The following is a 16498-nucleotide window of genomic DNA, read 5'->3' on the forward strand; positions in this document are numbered from 1 at the left end:
GGAGGAGCACACATCCACGACCACGCTTTCAAGAAAGGTTGAGGCACCCACGAGCCCCACGATCGCTGGTTTCGATTTAAGACCAAAAAGAGGACATCTCCCGAAGATGTACCTGTTAAGATTTATTACACTAATGTAATTAAGGAATCTACTTTTCCCAACCGTCGGGCGGCTCTGTCCTCAACCGACGCCTCTCCGGTCGCCCTGGAACCGGCGTCTCTTCACAGAGCGTCGCGTCTGTCCGGGCGATATATAATCGCTGTAAATAGTAACAAATGATTAAGGAATCAGTTTTTCCTAAACACGTTATCAGCACGAGCACTACCAGACAGAGCGAAAGAGAATAGAGAAGAAGAAAAGAAAGAGAGCACCTTGCCACCGGTGAGATGTCGCCCCTGACTTCTTTCTTCCTCCGCCTCATTAGCGAGGACAACCGGCAGGACCGGCTCCTGGCCCGACGCCGCCGTACCATCGCTAGACGCGGCCGGAGCGCCGCGGGACGCGCTACCCGGGATGGTTATCGCACCTCTGGACACACCACGGGTGGCCAGCATGCCACACATGATGCCGCCGCGCATCTCCCTGTTGGCCTGGATCCATGGCTGCTCGTCGGACCGACCGCGCCGATGCTGCACGAGGACCCGCCTCCGCCCCCTCCTCCGCCGACGCACTGGCTGCCCCGCATACGCCGACGCCCGCTGCCGAGGACGCATGCCCAAGTCGCCGCCCACCCGGTTACTTACCCATGCCGATGCGCACGGAGGTGACCACGGAGGAGGCGCTCGCCTTCATCTCCGCGCCGACCAGCGCCTCCGACATCATCCGCTTCGGGGCCGGGATCGAATCCAACGGTGTAGCCCCGCCGTGGATGGAATCGACCGCAGGCTCTAGCAGCCGTGCCGAGCGGAGCTTCGGCCGCCTCTTCAAGCGGGCCGTCACCGCCATCGACCGTCGGCCCGGCCGCCGCGCCGGCTCATGGGCTCCGGCGAGCCTCGGCCTCGGCCTTGGCCTCGGAGCTGTCCCCCAGGAACCGATCGTCGTTTCCTCTTCTTCTGACGAGGAGGGATCCTCCGTCCTGCGCCGGTGATCACCGGAGAAGCCAGGGAGGCAGCCCTCACTCCTCCCGCCACCGGTTGGCTTTTCCATGGGGTTGTGGCGTGGTGGAGACGGAGAGGCGAGGTGGAGAAAAGAGATAATGGAAGGTTGTGGTGCGGTTCCAGGATTCCAGATCAGATCTGACCGATCCCACCTCCTCCTCTCTCTCTTATGCACTGTGGTGGCCCACGCACACGTGTTGCCTTTGCCAGCCAAAGGTTGTTCTGGCCCAGGCGCGTGTTGCTCCGGCCGGCCGCTGTTATATTTTTTTTCTTTTTCTTATTTCTCTGTTTAGTACTAGTTAGTACTAATTATTGTAAATAGTATAGTTTTAGACTATGTTTAGTACTGTCTTAGTACTACTTTTTACACTTAGTCTAGTTCTAGATTTACTCTAGTTTAAGATTTGTGTAATTATAAGTGTGCTTATATTATGCAATGGATTGATGTTATAAATAAAGTACCATTTTCATCTGGAAAAAATGACATGTTCCATGTGTTTACCACATTTTTTTTGAACATGTTTCTTATTGCGATTGAGATCAGCTTCTCTCGCATATCAAACTTGCAAATTTTTGAATATTTCTCCCTTGTCTTATTTGGAATCACAAGGTAATGAGTTGTGATCTACTGCACATGTGCAGACTATCCTCTCTTACTGTGAGGTCTACGCTTTGTCAATCTTGACAAGCGATTACCTTCAACGTGTATTTCTTATATCTAAATTGTAGCATACACAAGGTAATGGCCATGCAGTCCATTACTGTGAGATCTAAGTGATCTTCAATGTGTTATGTTCACACAATTGAGGTTGAAATGTTTTCAAGTTTACACTTGAGTATCGAATTTTTGCATTCTTATTACACAACCATGATGGATTTTAATTTACCGCTCGTAAATTAATTATCTATGGTTCCCCATGTAGGCAAAGATGACTGCCAAAGAATTTGAGGAGATTTCCCTTAATGGCCACAATTACCCTATATGGGCTATGGACATCAAGATCAGTCTTGTGTCCCATGGGATAGCGCGTGCAATCCAGCCCCCGGAGACTCCTCTCCCGGCTAGAGCCACGCCGCTGACAGAACAGTAGAATTATGTTGCCTTATTCATCATAAGGCACCATATTCATCCAGATCTCAAGTCTGAGTATTTACAGGAGGAATCTCCTAGTACTCTGTTTCTGGCCCTCAAAACGAGGTATGAACAGCAGAAGGAAGTAGTCCTGCCAGAAGCACTCCATGATTGGACTCATCTCCGCCTTCAGGATTTCAAGTCCACTGGTGAGTACAATCATGTTGCTCATAAGACCAAACTACGCTTTTGTGAGAAGAAACCTACTCAGGGGGAGATGATAGAGAAAATTGTATCTACTATGCTCCCTTCGGATAGGATCCTTCAACAGCGATACCGTGCTTGCAACTACACTGTCTATGCCGAGCTTATTCACATGTTACTTCAGGCTGAAAAGCATGATGAGCTACTCGCTAAGAATGGCTCTCAGCGCCCAGTTGGGGCACAACCTTTACCTGAAGTTCATCTGAATGTCGCGAATAGTCAGAAGTTTAATGGTACCTTTCGAGGTAAACATTTCAATCCTGAGCACAAGCACAAGCGCCATGGGAACAGAAAATTCAGAAACATGGGCAAGGGAAAAGGCACTACAAAGCCAAAGTTTGATAAATCTAAACTTTGCAACAAGTGTGGATGCTACTCGCATTCTACTGAAAAGTGCTCAATACCCAAGCATCTGATCATGCTGTACCAGCAATCTCTGGGACGCAAAGCACCTCAAGGGAAAAGGTTTGAAGCCAACTTCAACCTTCATCCACATGGCAAAAATGAAGCTGGTGCTTCACACGATGTTCCTCCTGGACCAAGCAACGCCATGATTCCGTATCCACTTGAGGACCCTGCTGAAACGGAGGCCATGTTACTTGAGTACACCTCAAACGATGTGTTTGGCGACTTTGACTAGTCCCTCGACCTCCTTAGTGATATACTTCATTGTGTCCATTTGTGGTGATTGTAATAAGAACATAAGTTTGTTGTTGTCTTTGTATCAGCACATTTGATATAATAAGATTGTATTCTATGTATTAACATAAGATTTTCTTATTGAAAATTCTTTCGTTTTATATAGTTTTTCTATGGGGACAATCCGATGGAAGAGGAATTATGCCTTGTGGACAGTGGTACCACAAACTCCATATCGAGGGAGATAAAATATTTCCAAACTCTGAAAAAGATGAATGAAGATATTTTAACTATCGCTGGACGCGATACAGTGATTGTTGGTACTGGACATGCCATATTCACCCTCCCAAGTGGTACACAAGTGATGATAGAGGATGCTCTATTGTATCCCGACTCATCACGTACCCTGATCAGTTATCGAGATATCCGTAAGAATGGTTTTCATATTGAAACCCATGAAGACAACAAAGAGGAGTATTTACTCTTTACTAAAAATCACGGATATGGCAAAAAGGTACATGAGAAAATTCCTTCTCTATCGTCTGGTTTGTACTATATGTACATCAAACCCGTGGAACATGTTGCATACAAAGTAATTTTTCAGAATGTTGATGCATTCCAAACCTGGCATGATTGCCTCGGCCATCCCGGAATCGGGATGATGAGAAAAATTACTAGCAATTCCATTGGTCATAATCTGCTTGAGTCAAAATTTCCTCAATCTTCTGATTTTGTGTGCACATCTTGTGCCACGGGAAAGCTAACTTTGAGGCCCTCGCATCTCAAAATACAAGCTGAACCACTTCAGTTCCTTGAACGTATTCAAGGAGACATTTGTGGTCCCATTCAGCCATTATGTGGACCTTTCCAGTATTTCATGGTTCTAATTGACGCATCTACACGATGGTCACATGTGTGTCTTCTATCCACACGAAACCATGCATTTGCCAAGATAATGAGGCAAGTCATTAAGTTGCAAGCCCATTATCCTGGAAGTCGAATTAAGACAATTCGAATGGACAATGCTGCAGAATTCTCCTCACGTGCTTTCAGTGATTATTGCATGGCTTTGGGGATTGAAGTTCAACACTCTGTTCCATATGTCCATACACAAAATGGTTTGGCTCAAGCATTAATTAAGAGGATTAAACTCATTGCAAGACCTTTGTTGACGAATTGCAACTTGCCAACCTCTTGTTGGGGTCACGTTGTTTTACACGCTACTGACTTGATCCAATTGAGGCCAACTGCATATCACAGTTCTTCCCCTCTGGAATTGGTACGTGGGAATCCTCCTAGCATTTCCCATCTGCGTAAGTTCGGATATGCTGCATACATCCCGATCTCACCACCACAGCGGACATCCATGGGCCCACACAGAAAGTTGGGGATCTATGTGGGGTACAAATCGCCATCGATTATCAAGTACCTGGAACCCCTAACTGGGGATCTGTTCACAGCCCGTCACGCTGATTGCATATTTAATGAGGAACATTTTCCGGCATTAGGGGGAGATTTCAAGTACCAGAAAGAATGCCCGGAAATCGATTGGAATGCTCATGCCATTTCATCCTCTGATCCACGTACCCATGAGACCGAACTTCAAGTTAGGAAGATCATTAATTTGCAACATCTTGCAAATAATCTGCCAGATTCATTTACTGATCTAAAAGGTGTTACAAAATCCTTAAATCCGGCCAGAAACGCGCCAGAAAGAGTGGAGGTACCAATAAAAACCACTCAACTCCCTGTTCCTAAAAAGAGGGGGAGTAATATGGCTTCTGACCTAGAGCTAGCTTCTAGCAAGCAGCAAAGGAAATCGAGGAGAAAATCCTCGGAGTCAGTAAATGCAGGTCAACTCAACGTTGACAAACACCTGACGGGTAGTTCACACCCAATGGAAGGGCAACCTTCACAACCCAGCTCCAGTGTGCACAAACTAGCTGAAACATCGGAACACCCAGACTCAATCATATTGGGAAATCACGAAGAGTCTCTAGGGGTGCAAGAAATTTCCATCAACTATGTTGATTCTGGAAAATCATTTGACCGCAAAACTACGACTGTCGACATATATTTTGCTGAAAAGATTGCAGATACCCTTATCACTGATCATGATCCAAGGTCTATCGTCGAGTGCCAAAGGCGCTCTGACTGGCCTAAATGGAAGGATGCAATCCAAGCAGAAATTGCCTCGCTTAACAAAAGGAAGGTATTCACTGAAGCAATACCTACACCTCCCAATGTTTTCCGTGTGGGACTCGAATGGGTTTTCCTCCGGAAACGGAATGAGAACAATGAGGTGGTGAGATATAAAGCAAGGCTCGTAGCACAAGGTTTTACGCAGAAACCCGGCATTGATTTCAATGAGACATACTCTCCAGTAATTAGTGGAACAACTTTCCGATATCTTATATCTATGGCACTACAAAATCGTCTATCCATGCAGTTGATGGACGTCGTGACCGCATATCTTTACGGGTCACTAGATTCGGACATATATATGAAGGTTCCTGACGGAATCTCTATCCCGAATAACAGTGCAAAACGCAGCATGTATTGTGTAAAGCTGAATAAGTCATTATATGGCTTAAAACAGTCGGGACGGATGTGGTACAACCGACTAAGTGAGTTCCTTCTTCAGAAAGGTTACTCCAATAGTGATGATTGCCCATGCGTCTTCATCAAGAAGTCCTCCACAGGATTTTGCATCATTTCTGTGTATGTTGATGATCTCAACATCATCGGCAGTGCACCAGACATTGATGAAGCAAGCAATCACCTAAAGATGGAATTTAAGATGAAGGATTTGGGTAAAACCAAATTTTGCTTAGGTATTCAACTTGAGCACCTTCGCTTAGGAATCATGGTACACCAAGCTACCTATATCCAGAAAATATTGGAGAAATTTAGTATGGACAAATCCTATCTATCTAAAACTCCTATGGTGGTTCGATCTCTAGACGTAGAGAAAGATCCGTTCAGACCGAGGGATGATGGAGAAGAGGTGTTGGGACCTGAAGTTCCATATCTCAGTGCTGTTGGAGCGCTTATGTATCTTGCAAATTGCACAAGACCTGATATTGCATTTGCAGTAAATCTACTTGCTAGACACAGCGCAGCTCTCACCAAACGTCATTGGTCTGGAGTGAAGAATATCTTTCGATATCTCCAAGGCACAAAGGATCTAGGCCTATTTTTCCAACTTCAGAGCAATGTGGACTCTAATATGATTGGGTATGCAGATGCCGGTTATTTGTCTGATCCCCATAATGCCAGATCTCAGACCGGTTTTGTGTTCCTACATGGTGGTACAGCTATATCATGGAAGTCTTCAAAACAGACTCTAGTGGCTACATCTACCAATCATTCTGAAATAATTTCATTATTTGAAGCATCATGTGAATGTGTATAGCTTCGCAAAATGATAAACCACATACAACAGTCATGTGAAATTGGTTCAATTGAATCACACACCATTATCTATGAGGATAATGCGGCTTGTGTTGCAGAGATGCAAACAGGATACATCAAGAGCAATATCACTAAGCATATTTCTCCTAAATGGTTTTTCTCCCACAATCTTCAGAAAAGCGGGGAAATAAACATTCTGCAAGTCAAATCATGCGACAACCTTGCTGATTTATTTACTAAGTCTCTACCAAACTCAACATTTCAGAAATATGTTCATGAAATTGGTATGCGGCGACTTAGAGACTTGCAGGCAACAGGTGAAGTCTTTCCTTAAGATATCCTTAATAACATCACATTATGCTATCTCTTTGTGAGTTTATGTTTCAGGTTCTCATTAAGTTTTCATGAAGAACTTTTTGAAGGAGAATCTTTTCAAGATGATAGCCCTATCTGGATGATCATGAGACGATTCTACATGATCAAGCGTAGATTATGGAGAATGTTAAGATTTATTACACCAATGTAATTAGGAAATCTACTTTTCCCAACCGTCGGACGGCTCTGTCCTCAACCGACGCCTCTCCCGGTCGTTCTGGAACCGGCGTCTCTTCACAAAGCGTCGCGTCTGTCCGGACGATATATAATCGCTGTAAACAGTAACGAATGATTAAGGAATCAGTTTTTCCTAAACAGTACCGACCACCTGCTATAGCCCGCACCGGCAGACAACCACCCACCCACCAGCCGAGGCGAAGCAGCAGAGCAGAGAACTAGCAGGGCCCTCCACCCGCAGCACACCTCACGCTCGGGAGACGCCATGCCTGCCTCGCCCTGCAAGTCCCCGCGCCCAACATGTGCCAGCCGCCCGCTGCTCCCAGCCGTCGATCCGCGTCCCACGGCGCCGAGCCAAACCTGCCCAGCCAGAGCCACACGCCACCGCGCACGTTGTCCATTCGCAGGTGAAACCGGATTCCACTCTACAGAATCTCCTCTCCTGGCCATCGGCTTCAGTACGCCCCATCTATACATCCAGAGAGCGGTACCCATTAGTTACAATTCAGGTAAGATAGGAAATGATCTTGCCTCCTTCCATTCCTTCCACAGAGATAGACTGCCCTTGTCGATATGGAAGGGGCATATTATTTGTCAGGTTTACCATACGTTCATATGGCAACTAGGTAGTGCTTGCAATGCCCATTGTGGAAGATTTGGACATTTCAAAGAGAACAAACTGGGAAGTACAACTGCAATAAAGTCAGCAAAAGTGGGTGCAACCTAAAGGCACCCTGATAACAAAGGAAAACGAGAATCACTTGAACATGGTGTGTTCAACCCAAACCATAGTTGCACATGCTAACATAGCGCTGTGGTCAAATGTATGGCGGTCCTACATTTAAACATTCTGGTGAAAATACTATAGGTGCAATTTTTCAATAATTACAACACCATGGCCGCATGGAATCAGGGATGGCCTATCCAGATCCGCATCATCCATACTAGAATAGACAAGTCATTTTGAAGACGAGAGATACCAAAAGAAGTCTTCTGAATCAAAGTACTCCCTCCGTTGTAAAGAAATATAAGATCGTTTATATCACTAATTTAGTGATCTAAACACTTATATTTATTTACAGAGGGAGTAGCAAATTCCTGACAAATGAAATGACAACATGTAATCAGGGAAAAAGACAGTGGGAAATTAACAATTTAGAAACACATAAATAATTCATTCAAGGATAATTGAGACTAACTATTCTGGAATCTTAAGACCAGATTCTGGCAAGATGCAGATAAATATATAACAATAGGGCATGTGATAAAACAGAAAGAACAGTATGCTAAGACCCAGCATGGAAAATTGAAAATAGTTGGAATGGTTTTCATATATAAGCAGCAGCAGACCAAGTTTTTGCAGCACCATATGTTTTGGGGGGAATGGGAGGTGAAAGGAAACTGCATACCTTTTGACTCCCGAAGTCTGGGAACTTTGTTCTTTCTCAAAATCCCAATGCTCACAAATCAAGCAGAAGATGTCAAGGCATTAATAAACTTCCTCCCGCCATCTCATAATTCGCACTTGAGTTAAATGAATCAGGAGAATGTAGGTTCATGATAAAAATGCAGAACATGAGACAGAAAAGTAAACAGTACCAGAATAGAAGCATTCCTAATGCTGGATAAGCAGATTGCACGTGCAGTTTGAAGTGTTTTAGTAAGAAGATAGCATGAGTCGCCATATTATAATTCATGACACACTCAAGACAACAACACATTTGTACACAGATAAACATACATTTGCAATTCCTCATAATCTAGAGTAGTCTAATATGCTAGCTTTCAAATGTTGGAAGTTAAACAAAAACATTTCTTATAAAGTGCTACCATTCAAATGTTGGAAATGAGAGCAAATGGAAGATTGATGGTAGATCACATGTTCTGATAATGCTTATGTTGATGGTCTGTCTTTTCTTCTCCTATAGATCTTCTTAGCAGAACGAGGAGGTACAGCATCAGTACTACTGGTATTTGGAACACGATCTTCCAGAGGTTGACTGAAATTTGGTGTTGGGCTTGCTTCCATAACATCTGTATTCTGTGACCCACTTGCAGTAATCTGCCTCCTCAGATATAACATCTCACCTTTTGCTGTGGCCAATTCCTCTTCAAGCTTTTTATTCCTGATTTCACTATTCTCTCTCTCCATCCCGAGCCTTTTAATAAGATGCTGAGCGTCCACCATATTTTTCTGAGCTTCGGCTGTCCTTTTCTTTTGCTCCAAAAGAGCCGCTGAAAGCACCTCTTTCTCTTCTTTAATAGCACAAATCCTGGAAACAGTGCTATCAAGCTTATTAGACAGAAATAATGTACTCTCATTCACCTCATTTAGTGAAACGGTGGCCTCATCCAAGTCTACATGAAGAGCTCTTCTAGCTTCAGATTCCACCTGTGATTGTTCCACCAATGCCTCAAGCTCCCTATTTAAAATAGAATTAATCTGTCGTTCTCGAACAAGCTCATCTGTTGCAGACTCTAATTTTTTATATGCATCCAGCAATTCTTTATTAAGTTCATCGTGCACTTCTGTAATAGACACCAATTGATTAGAGGTGACTTCAAGATCTTCTTGCGTCTTTTGAAGTATCTCCTTGAGTGAGGCCACTTCATCTGAAAGAGCTTTAGAAACTGATTCCGCTTCTTCTACTTTGTTAGTCAGGGCCTCTTTCACTTCATTAGACTCATTTGTGAATTCTGAAATCTGGGTTCTCAAGTAATGGTTAGATATATTTACTTCATTAAGCTCTTCGGACAGTTTGAACAACTCGTTTCTGGATTCTTTAAGTGCATCTTCAGTGGACTGAATAAGATCTGACATTTTTTTCCGGGCCTCAACTTCATTGACTAGCATTGTTCTGTTAGCTTCCAATTCACTGTTTAACTCAGCGATTATAATTCTGTCTTCAATAGAGTCACTTAATGCAGTAGAAAGTTGTTCTTCGAGTTGATTGAGCTGATCATCTTTATTTGACAATAGTTCCAAATCGCGAGAGGCCCTCATCTCAGAAGCAGCGTCCAATTCCGCATACTGTTTCATTAACTCATTTATTTTTTCCTCGGCATCACTCTTTGCACTGTACAATGTTTGGACATCCTCATTCAATGAATCAATTGAGGATATCTTTGATTTTATATCATTTTTAGCTGCATAAACATACTTCTCCAGTTGCTCCATTCTAGAATTTGCATGTTCCAGGCTCCCTTTAGTCTGATTAAACATCAAGTGCAGGTTCTGGTAGTCTCCTTCCTTGGTTGAAAGTGATGAACTGAGTTCTGTAATGTGTTCCTCCTTGTCATTTACATCTTGGCTAAGCAGATTTACCTTGCCATGTAAAATATCAACTGTTTCCAACTTGTCCCTCAAATTTTCTTCAAATGCATGTTTGTCTTCCTCTGCTTGTGCAATGCTCATCTCAAGATCATGTATTCCATGTTTAAGCTGCCCAACTAGCTCTTCCTCCTTCATAACTTCCCCATTTAATTTTTTTACAGTTCTCGTTGTTGAAGCCAATTGATCAAGAAGAGAAGCTTCCTCGTCCTGGAACATCCTAGCTTGTTTCTTCTGTGCCGCTTGCTCATCCAATAGCCTTTTCTCATAGTTCTCTCTAAGCACAGACATCGCTGCCTCATCTTCAGCCAATTTGATCTCCATCTGGTGGAATAGAACATCAGATTTGTTAGTTCATAGTCCTTCACGAATTCAATGTACGTAGACATGAATTTCAAGAAAGTTTTTGACACATAATCTCTGCACTGTGGAAGGCATTCTAGTATATCTAAAGAAACTCATCTTGGTTTATCAAATATATTCAGGTCATGTTGACAACCAAGACAAAGGGGCAGGAAAATACGCATTCAAGAACATCCTTGTGAAAGTAGTAGGTGCATATTATTAAGGCCCATGGCAAAGAATAGAACATCAGCATAGTAAAGATATACTCCCTCCATTCCATAATGTAGTGTGCCCGCACTTTTCGAGATTTAAGTTTGACCATAAATTTAACGAGCATGGGCGACTGCGGCAGAAGCAAAAATTATACCATCGGAATGCAGGGAGTAGCATATATTTCATTTGCTGGGATATATAAACAATCACTGAAAGCCTTAAACAAAACACAAGGCCACCTGGAATGAATCTCAAGATGATGAAGCTTATCAAGGCATGCATACTGTAGATGCTGAATCAAATTCAAGCACGCACAAAAAATTAAAGGTAACTTACAACAGAGAACATAAATTTGAAACATTTGTCGGACAACAAGATCCTGAGCAAAATAATTAAGGAAGGATGATTAACAATAAGTCATGTCTGACATTTCAGCAAGCGTCACGACTTACATGTCAAGTGCTAAATCAAACTGAATACCATGAATACGGGATAGACACCAAATTTGCCATTAAAGCGATGTGCGCTACTGCGCTAGTTTGCAGCAGCAGCTGCAGCATTGAATTGGGTATGTAGCGTACTGATATTCGAGCTAACAGGTTAGTTAACATTTTCTATTTTACGTGTATTTAAAATTAGGATGGTGGCAATGCAGATGAGATGGTGACCAAAGGTTGGTAGATGGCATACAGATGAGATGGTTGACTGCAAGGCCTTCTTTTCACGTTGAGTAGTACCAAGAAGCCCAGCCAGAAGCCCAGAAGCAATAACTGCAATTGCATTCAGAAGATTTGCAAGAGGATTCCCTGGAGATGGCCTTTTCACCTCAGGCTGAGGTGGTTTAGCCCTAGTTTCTTCAAGCTGCATTTCCTCAGACGTCTGAATGCCCATTTTATCTGTAAGAACAATGCCATAAATTTATCAGGCTTATCAACTCATGGCCAGGTATAACATAAGGAAACTGACTAAATATGGGCAAATCATATTGGCATGAAAAAGGAGTAGGTACATATGGAAAAACTTGGCTTTTGTTGCTCTGCTTCTCAAATGACCAATGCCATCCTACTTTATAACCTTGAAACTAAATGCTCTCACAAAGAGACGTGACCACATTAAAACATGCAAAACCATCATATCATTAAGAGTTTTGCTTCCGTACACCCCCTTAGAAAAGTTTACAGGTTTTGATGCAGATGAAGGGTGGAGATTAGATGATGCCCATTCAATAAAAAATATTATATTGTTCTGATCTCTTGTTTGATGCATTGGGAGAATAGAGATTTGAATTAGTTGATCGTGAATGTATGAGAGTAACCTTTTGAAGTAACTTTAAGATCTGTGTAAACTTTTAAGGAGGGTGTACTGAAGCAAAACTCTATCATTAATCAATTCAAAAGTGGCATCATTCATAAAACACAAAGAGGCATGCCTTTGTTTTCATAGTCAGTGTAAAGGCAAGTTCTATAGGATGGCGGTTCAACCCGCAATGCTTGTATGGCGCTGAGTGTTGGCCGACTAAAAGGCGGCATGTGCAGCAGTTAGGTGTGGCGGAGATGCACATGTTGAGATGGATGTGTGACCACACAAGGAAGGACCGAGTCCGGAATGATGATATATGAGATAGGGTAGGGGTAGCACCGATTGAGGAGAAGCTTGTCCAACATCGTCTGAGATGGTTTGGGCATATTTAGCGCAGGCTTCCAGAAGCTCCAGTGCATAGCGGACGGCTAAAGCGTATTGATAATGTTAAAAGAGGCCGGGGTAGACCGAACTTGACATGGGAGGAGTCCGTAAAGAGAGATCTGAAGGACTGGAGTATCACCAAAGAACTAGCCATGGACAGGGTGCATGGAAGCTTGCTGTCCATGTGCCAGAACCATGAGTTGGTCACGAGATCTGATGGGTTTCACCTCTAGCCTACCCCAACTTGTTTGGGACTAAAGGCTTTGTTGTTGTTGATGTTGTTGTACCTCACACCAGAACAGGAGGACCGTATAGCACATTCCCAGAGGCTCGTATTACTCCTGGTTCCGTGCACTCATCACATCAAGCTAGTACTTAATAACGCTATTTTTCTCCCTAGCTTTACTCATACACCGTCCCATAAGTGAAGGCATGAAAGCACAGATCAATCTGCTTAACTAAATGTCCCATAGTACATTCCCATATTAGAACAAGGACAAATGCTCTTTCTGGTGCAGAAATACTTAGTGCATGCCAATTCAATTGGCATTTTCCACAACTAGTATCTGACATGATATGGACAGCATAAATTTTACTGTGGAAGCAGCATACTGCATTCAATGTTGCACAACCAACATTTAACAAAACTGAACATAATAAAAACACTCTTATGAGACTCCCACCGCCGAATGATTTGGCCAAACTATTTCGTAACAGGGACGGTTCAGAACATGCAGAGTGGCCATTCCCATAGAAGATTTTGACTTCCTCGGGGCGATGATTAGCCTAGCTGGCTAGCCATTTGCAGGCTTCGGACTAAAGTTTCAGAAAATCTCCAAGGTTCCGTGAAGGTTCCAAGTTTATGTGCTCAAGAAACATTCGCATCAGTTTTTTTTAGGAGATACGCATCAGATTTCAACCAAAGAATATCAAAGATCATCCCCACGCTGAGCAGAGCCCTACTCACCAGTGACGAGATCTGCCGCTAAGGGCTGCGCGGCGGCCGCCGCGTCACGGAGGCGCAGGAGCGGGAGCACGGAGATCCCGACCAGGAGCACGGCCCTCCTTCGCGTGGCCGCCGACGCTGCCACCACCGACAAGGACCGGGCGGCGTCGGGCGAGGCAGCGGCGGTGACGGCTCCACGCGGCGAGCGGGAGAGGAGGGAGAGGCGCCGCGGCGGCGGCTGCGCCGGCGGCGAGACGACGAGGAGGTGGTGGTAGCCCATGCCGCCGCCTCGGCCGCCCTAAAACCCTAGGCTAATCCCTCGAGTCCCTTCAGCTCTCGCTGCTTGGTCCCTTGCGCACACTATAGTAGTGGTGCTAACTACTAATAACGTCGCTCATTTTACTTCATTAATGGCAACAGCGGAAAATGCTGCGTGCTGGCGTCGCGCGGAAGCGAAGTGGAAGGAGGATGATGAGGCTCCGGTTCAGAGGAGATGTCTACGCTACCGATTCGGATAAAGATGCATCTTCTACATCTCCCTGTCCTCCGGCAGATATTATTAGGCTGGCCATAATGTGAGTATCATAGCTAAGAGGGTGTTTGGATACTCTCTAGTCATGTGACTAGTAGTAGTTAGACTAGAAGTTTTTAGTCAGGCCCTGTTTGGAAGGTGACTACTACTAGTCAGCATTAAATGTCTATGTATTAAATTATTCTCATTTCTCTCCCTTCCATTGGCGTGCCAGCATAGGAGGATGAGCCTGCAACAGGATGGGCCCGTCAATTAATTGGAGAAGAGACTTTAGTCACTTTTAGTTGGGGGTGGGGCGACTAGGGACTAAACTAGTTTTAGTCACCCATTAGTCAGGGGTGTTTGGAGGTTTACTGACTAAAGGTGACTACTACTAGTCTCTAGTCTCTAGTCTCTAGTGATCCAAACACCCTCTAATCCCTCCGTTTCGGTGTATAAGTCATTTTAGATTGTGCACCGTGATCAAGACGGAGAGAAAAACGAGAGAAATCAATGCTAATTTGCTAATTAATACCATTACATGCAATGAATTGACCAATGCATGTTGTGCTAGTTAGTCTCAAGTCATTAAAAATATACATGCCCCACGTTTCTTATTGGTTGATTCCTTTACTCATGTCAAAAAACAAGAAACGAGGTGAAAGTTAATGCATCGTGCCTAAGTGTTTTGGGATTATTTGGTTTTCGTAAGATGACTTAGGCTGGTCATAGTGGGGGTATCATAGCTAGTAACATAGTCTTGGTACTAGCAAACATGGTGATGTGGCAAGTAATTAAAGAAGAGAGAGATGATTAGAGTACTCCCTCCCTCACGGTTTAGAAGGCACGCTTGAAAAATCACTGCGACCAAGGTAGTCACCGTTTGGTTGTGAGATGTAGCAGATGTAGATGCTAATGCGCCTAATCAACTGAGAAAATACTACTTCCTCTGTCACGTTTAGAAGGTGTGCATGGAAATTCTCTAGAACCTAGGTTGTTACTGATTGGCTGTAAAATGAGTTGAAAATAGCATTCACACTACACATGCATACAGAAGTAGTACAACGAAGTACTAGTTGGCTGCTAGGAGTAAATGCAATGCGCCTTAAACCTTGTGTGTTGTGGAAATGCACGCAAACTTAACCGTGCCTTCTAAACCGTGACGGAGGTAGTAACATAGGTAGATACCGTAACATGTTAAATGCTATACTACTATGTGTCATGCATGTCGATAAATGAGATCACCTATGATACTAGTTTATGATACTATGCACTATGAAGGTAGTATCATACAATAATAGCATATGCATGATACTGTTATATGTTACTCTCCACTATGAGCAGCCTTATTCACCGAGACGGAGGGAGTAGTAACATAGTCTTGGGAGTAGCAAATATGGTGATGTGGCAAGTAATTAAAGAAGAGAGAGAGGATTAGAGTAACATAGGTAGATACCGTAACATGTTAAATGCTATGCTACTATGTGTCATGCATGTCAATAAATGAGATCACCTATGATACTAGTTTATGATACTATGCACTATGAAGGTAGTATCATACAATAGTAACATATGCATGATACTATTATATGTTACTCTCCACTATGAGCAGCCTTATTATTAATAAGGACAGTAAAACTGATTCTAAACCCTTCTTACAGCGTTTTGAGTTTTTTTAGGTTAATGTCACCGCTTTATTTAAATTTCAAATGTTGGAATCTCATTCGAAATTACGTCTAGGACAAAGTATTGAGGGTCCCCAACCAAACCTTACAAGTTCATCACCAACATCTACCTTAGCTAGCTTATGCGTGACGGCGTTAGCCGAACGACGAACCCAGAAAACTTTGTAGTCCGCAAATGAACGCAGCATTGCCTTGATTTCTTATACCCACGGTCCCGTAGCGGACAAGTCCCTCGTTGGTTGCTTCAGCAACTACACCACACATTGAGAGTCCAGCTCCAAATGCATCCTCTGAGCTTGCCCCTCTGCTGCCACCTCCAATGCTCGCTTACAAGCTAGAATTTCCACCACTTCCGGATCACCTCTGTTCGGGAAATGATGGCACACAACGGATCGAAAAGCACCATTATGATCCCTAATCACCGCACCTCCGCCACCCTTTCCACCCTGGCGGGACAAAGCACCATCCGAGTTCACCTTAAGCCACCCCTCATCGGGTGGTTTCCATTTCTGAATCAACTTTTGCACCGGTTCTTTCATCTCACCAGCATGGACATACCTCCATTCGTCCAAATGCACTACCACACATGCCAATATTTCATGTGGGGTGCAAATTTTTTCCCATCCCTAGCTTCATTCCGTGCGAGCCACAGTCCATAAATGGCATGTATCATCGCTTCCCTTTCCTCCGCGGATGCACCTGCGAACCACCCTATCAACCAGGTTGCCAATCCACTCTCGGAGTTC

At 43.8% G+C, this 16498-nt stretch overlaps 2 protein-coding genes across 2 annotated transcripts; both read right to left on the minus strand.

Moving 5' to 3' along the window:
• Positions 1–6958: 6958 nt before the first annotated feature.
• Positions 6959–7533, minus strand: LOC123427019. The gene is made up of 2 exons (XM_045110953.1): positions 7228–7533; positions 6959–7133 (listed from the first exon to the last, which is right to left on the minus strand). The coding sequence occupies exons 1-2, from the start codon at positions 7531–7533 to the stop codon at positions 6999–7001; spliced, it is 441 nt and encodes a 146-aa protein (XP_044966888.1). The 3' UTR covers positions 6959–6998.
• Positions 7534–8679: 1146 nt separating this feature from the next.
• LOC123427009 (MAR-binding filament-like protein 1) lies at positions 8680–14092 on the minus strand. Its single transcript, XM_045110942.1, has 3 exons — positions 13578–14092; positions 11618–11823; positions 8680–10693 (listed from the first exon to the last, which is right to left on the minus strand). The coding sequence occupies exons 1-3, from the start codon at positions 13834–13836 to the stop codon at positions 8933–8935; spliced, it is 2226 nt and encodes a 741-aa protein (XP_044966877.1). The 5' UTR covers positions 13837–14092; the 3' UTR covers positions 8680–8932.
• Positions 14093–16498: the final 2406 nt, after the last annotated feature.

This window comes from Hordeum vulgare, chromosome 1H (genome assembly GCF_904849725.1).
Source record: "Hordeum vulgare subsp. vulgare chromosome 1H, MorexV3_pseudomolecules_assembly, whole genome shotgun sequence".
NCBI classification, from domain to species: domain Eukaryota; kingdom Viridiplantae; phylum Streptophyta; class Magnoliopsida; order Poales; family Poaceae; genus Hordeum; species Hordeum vulgare.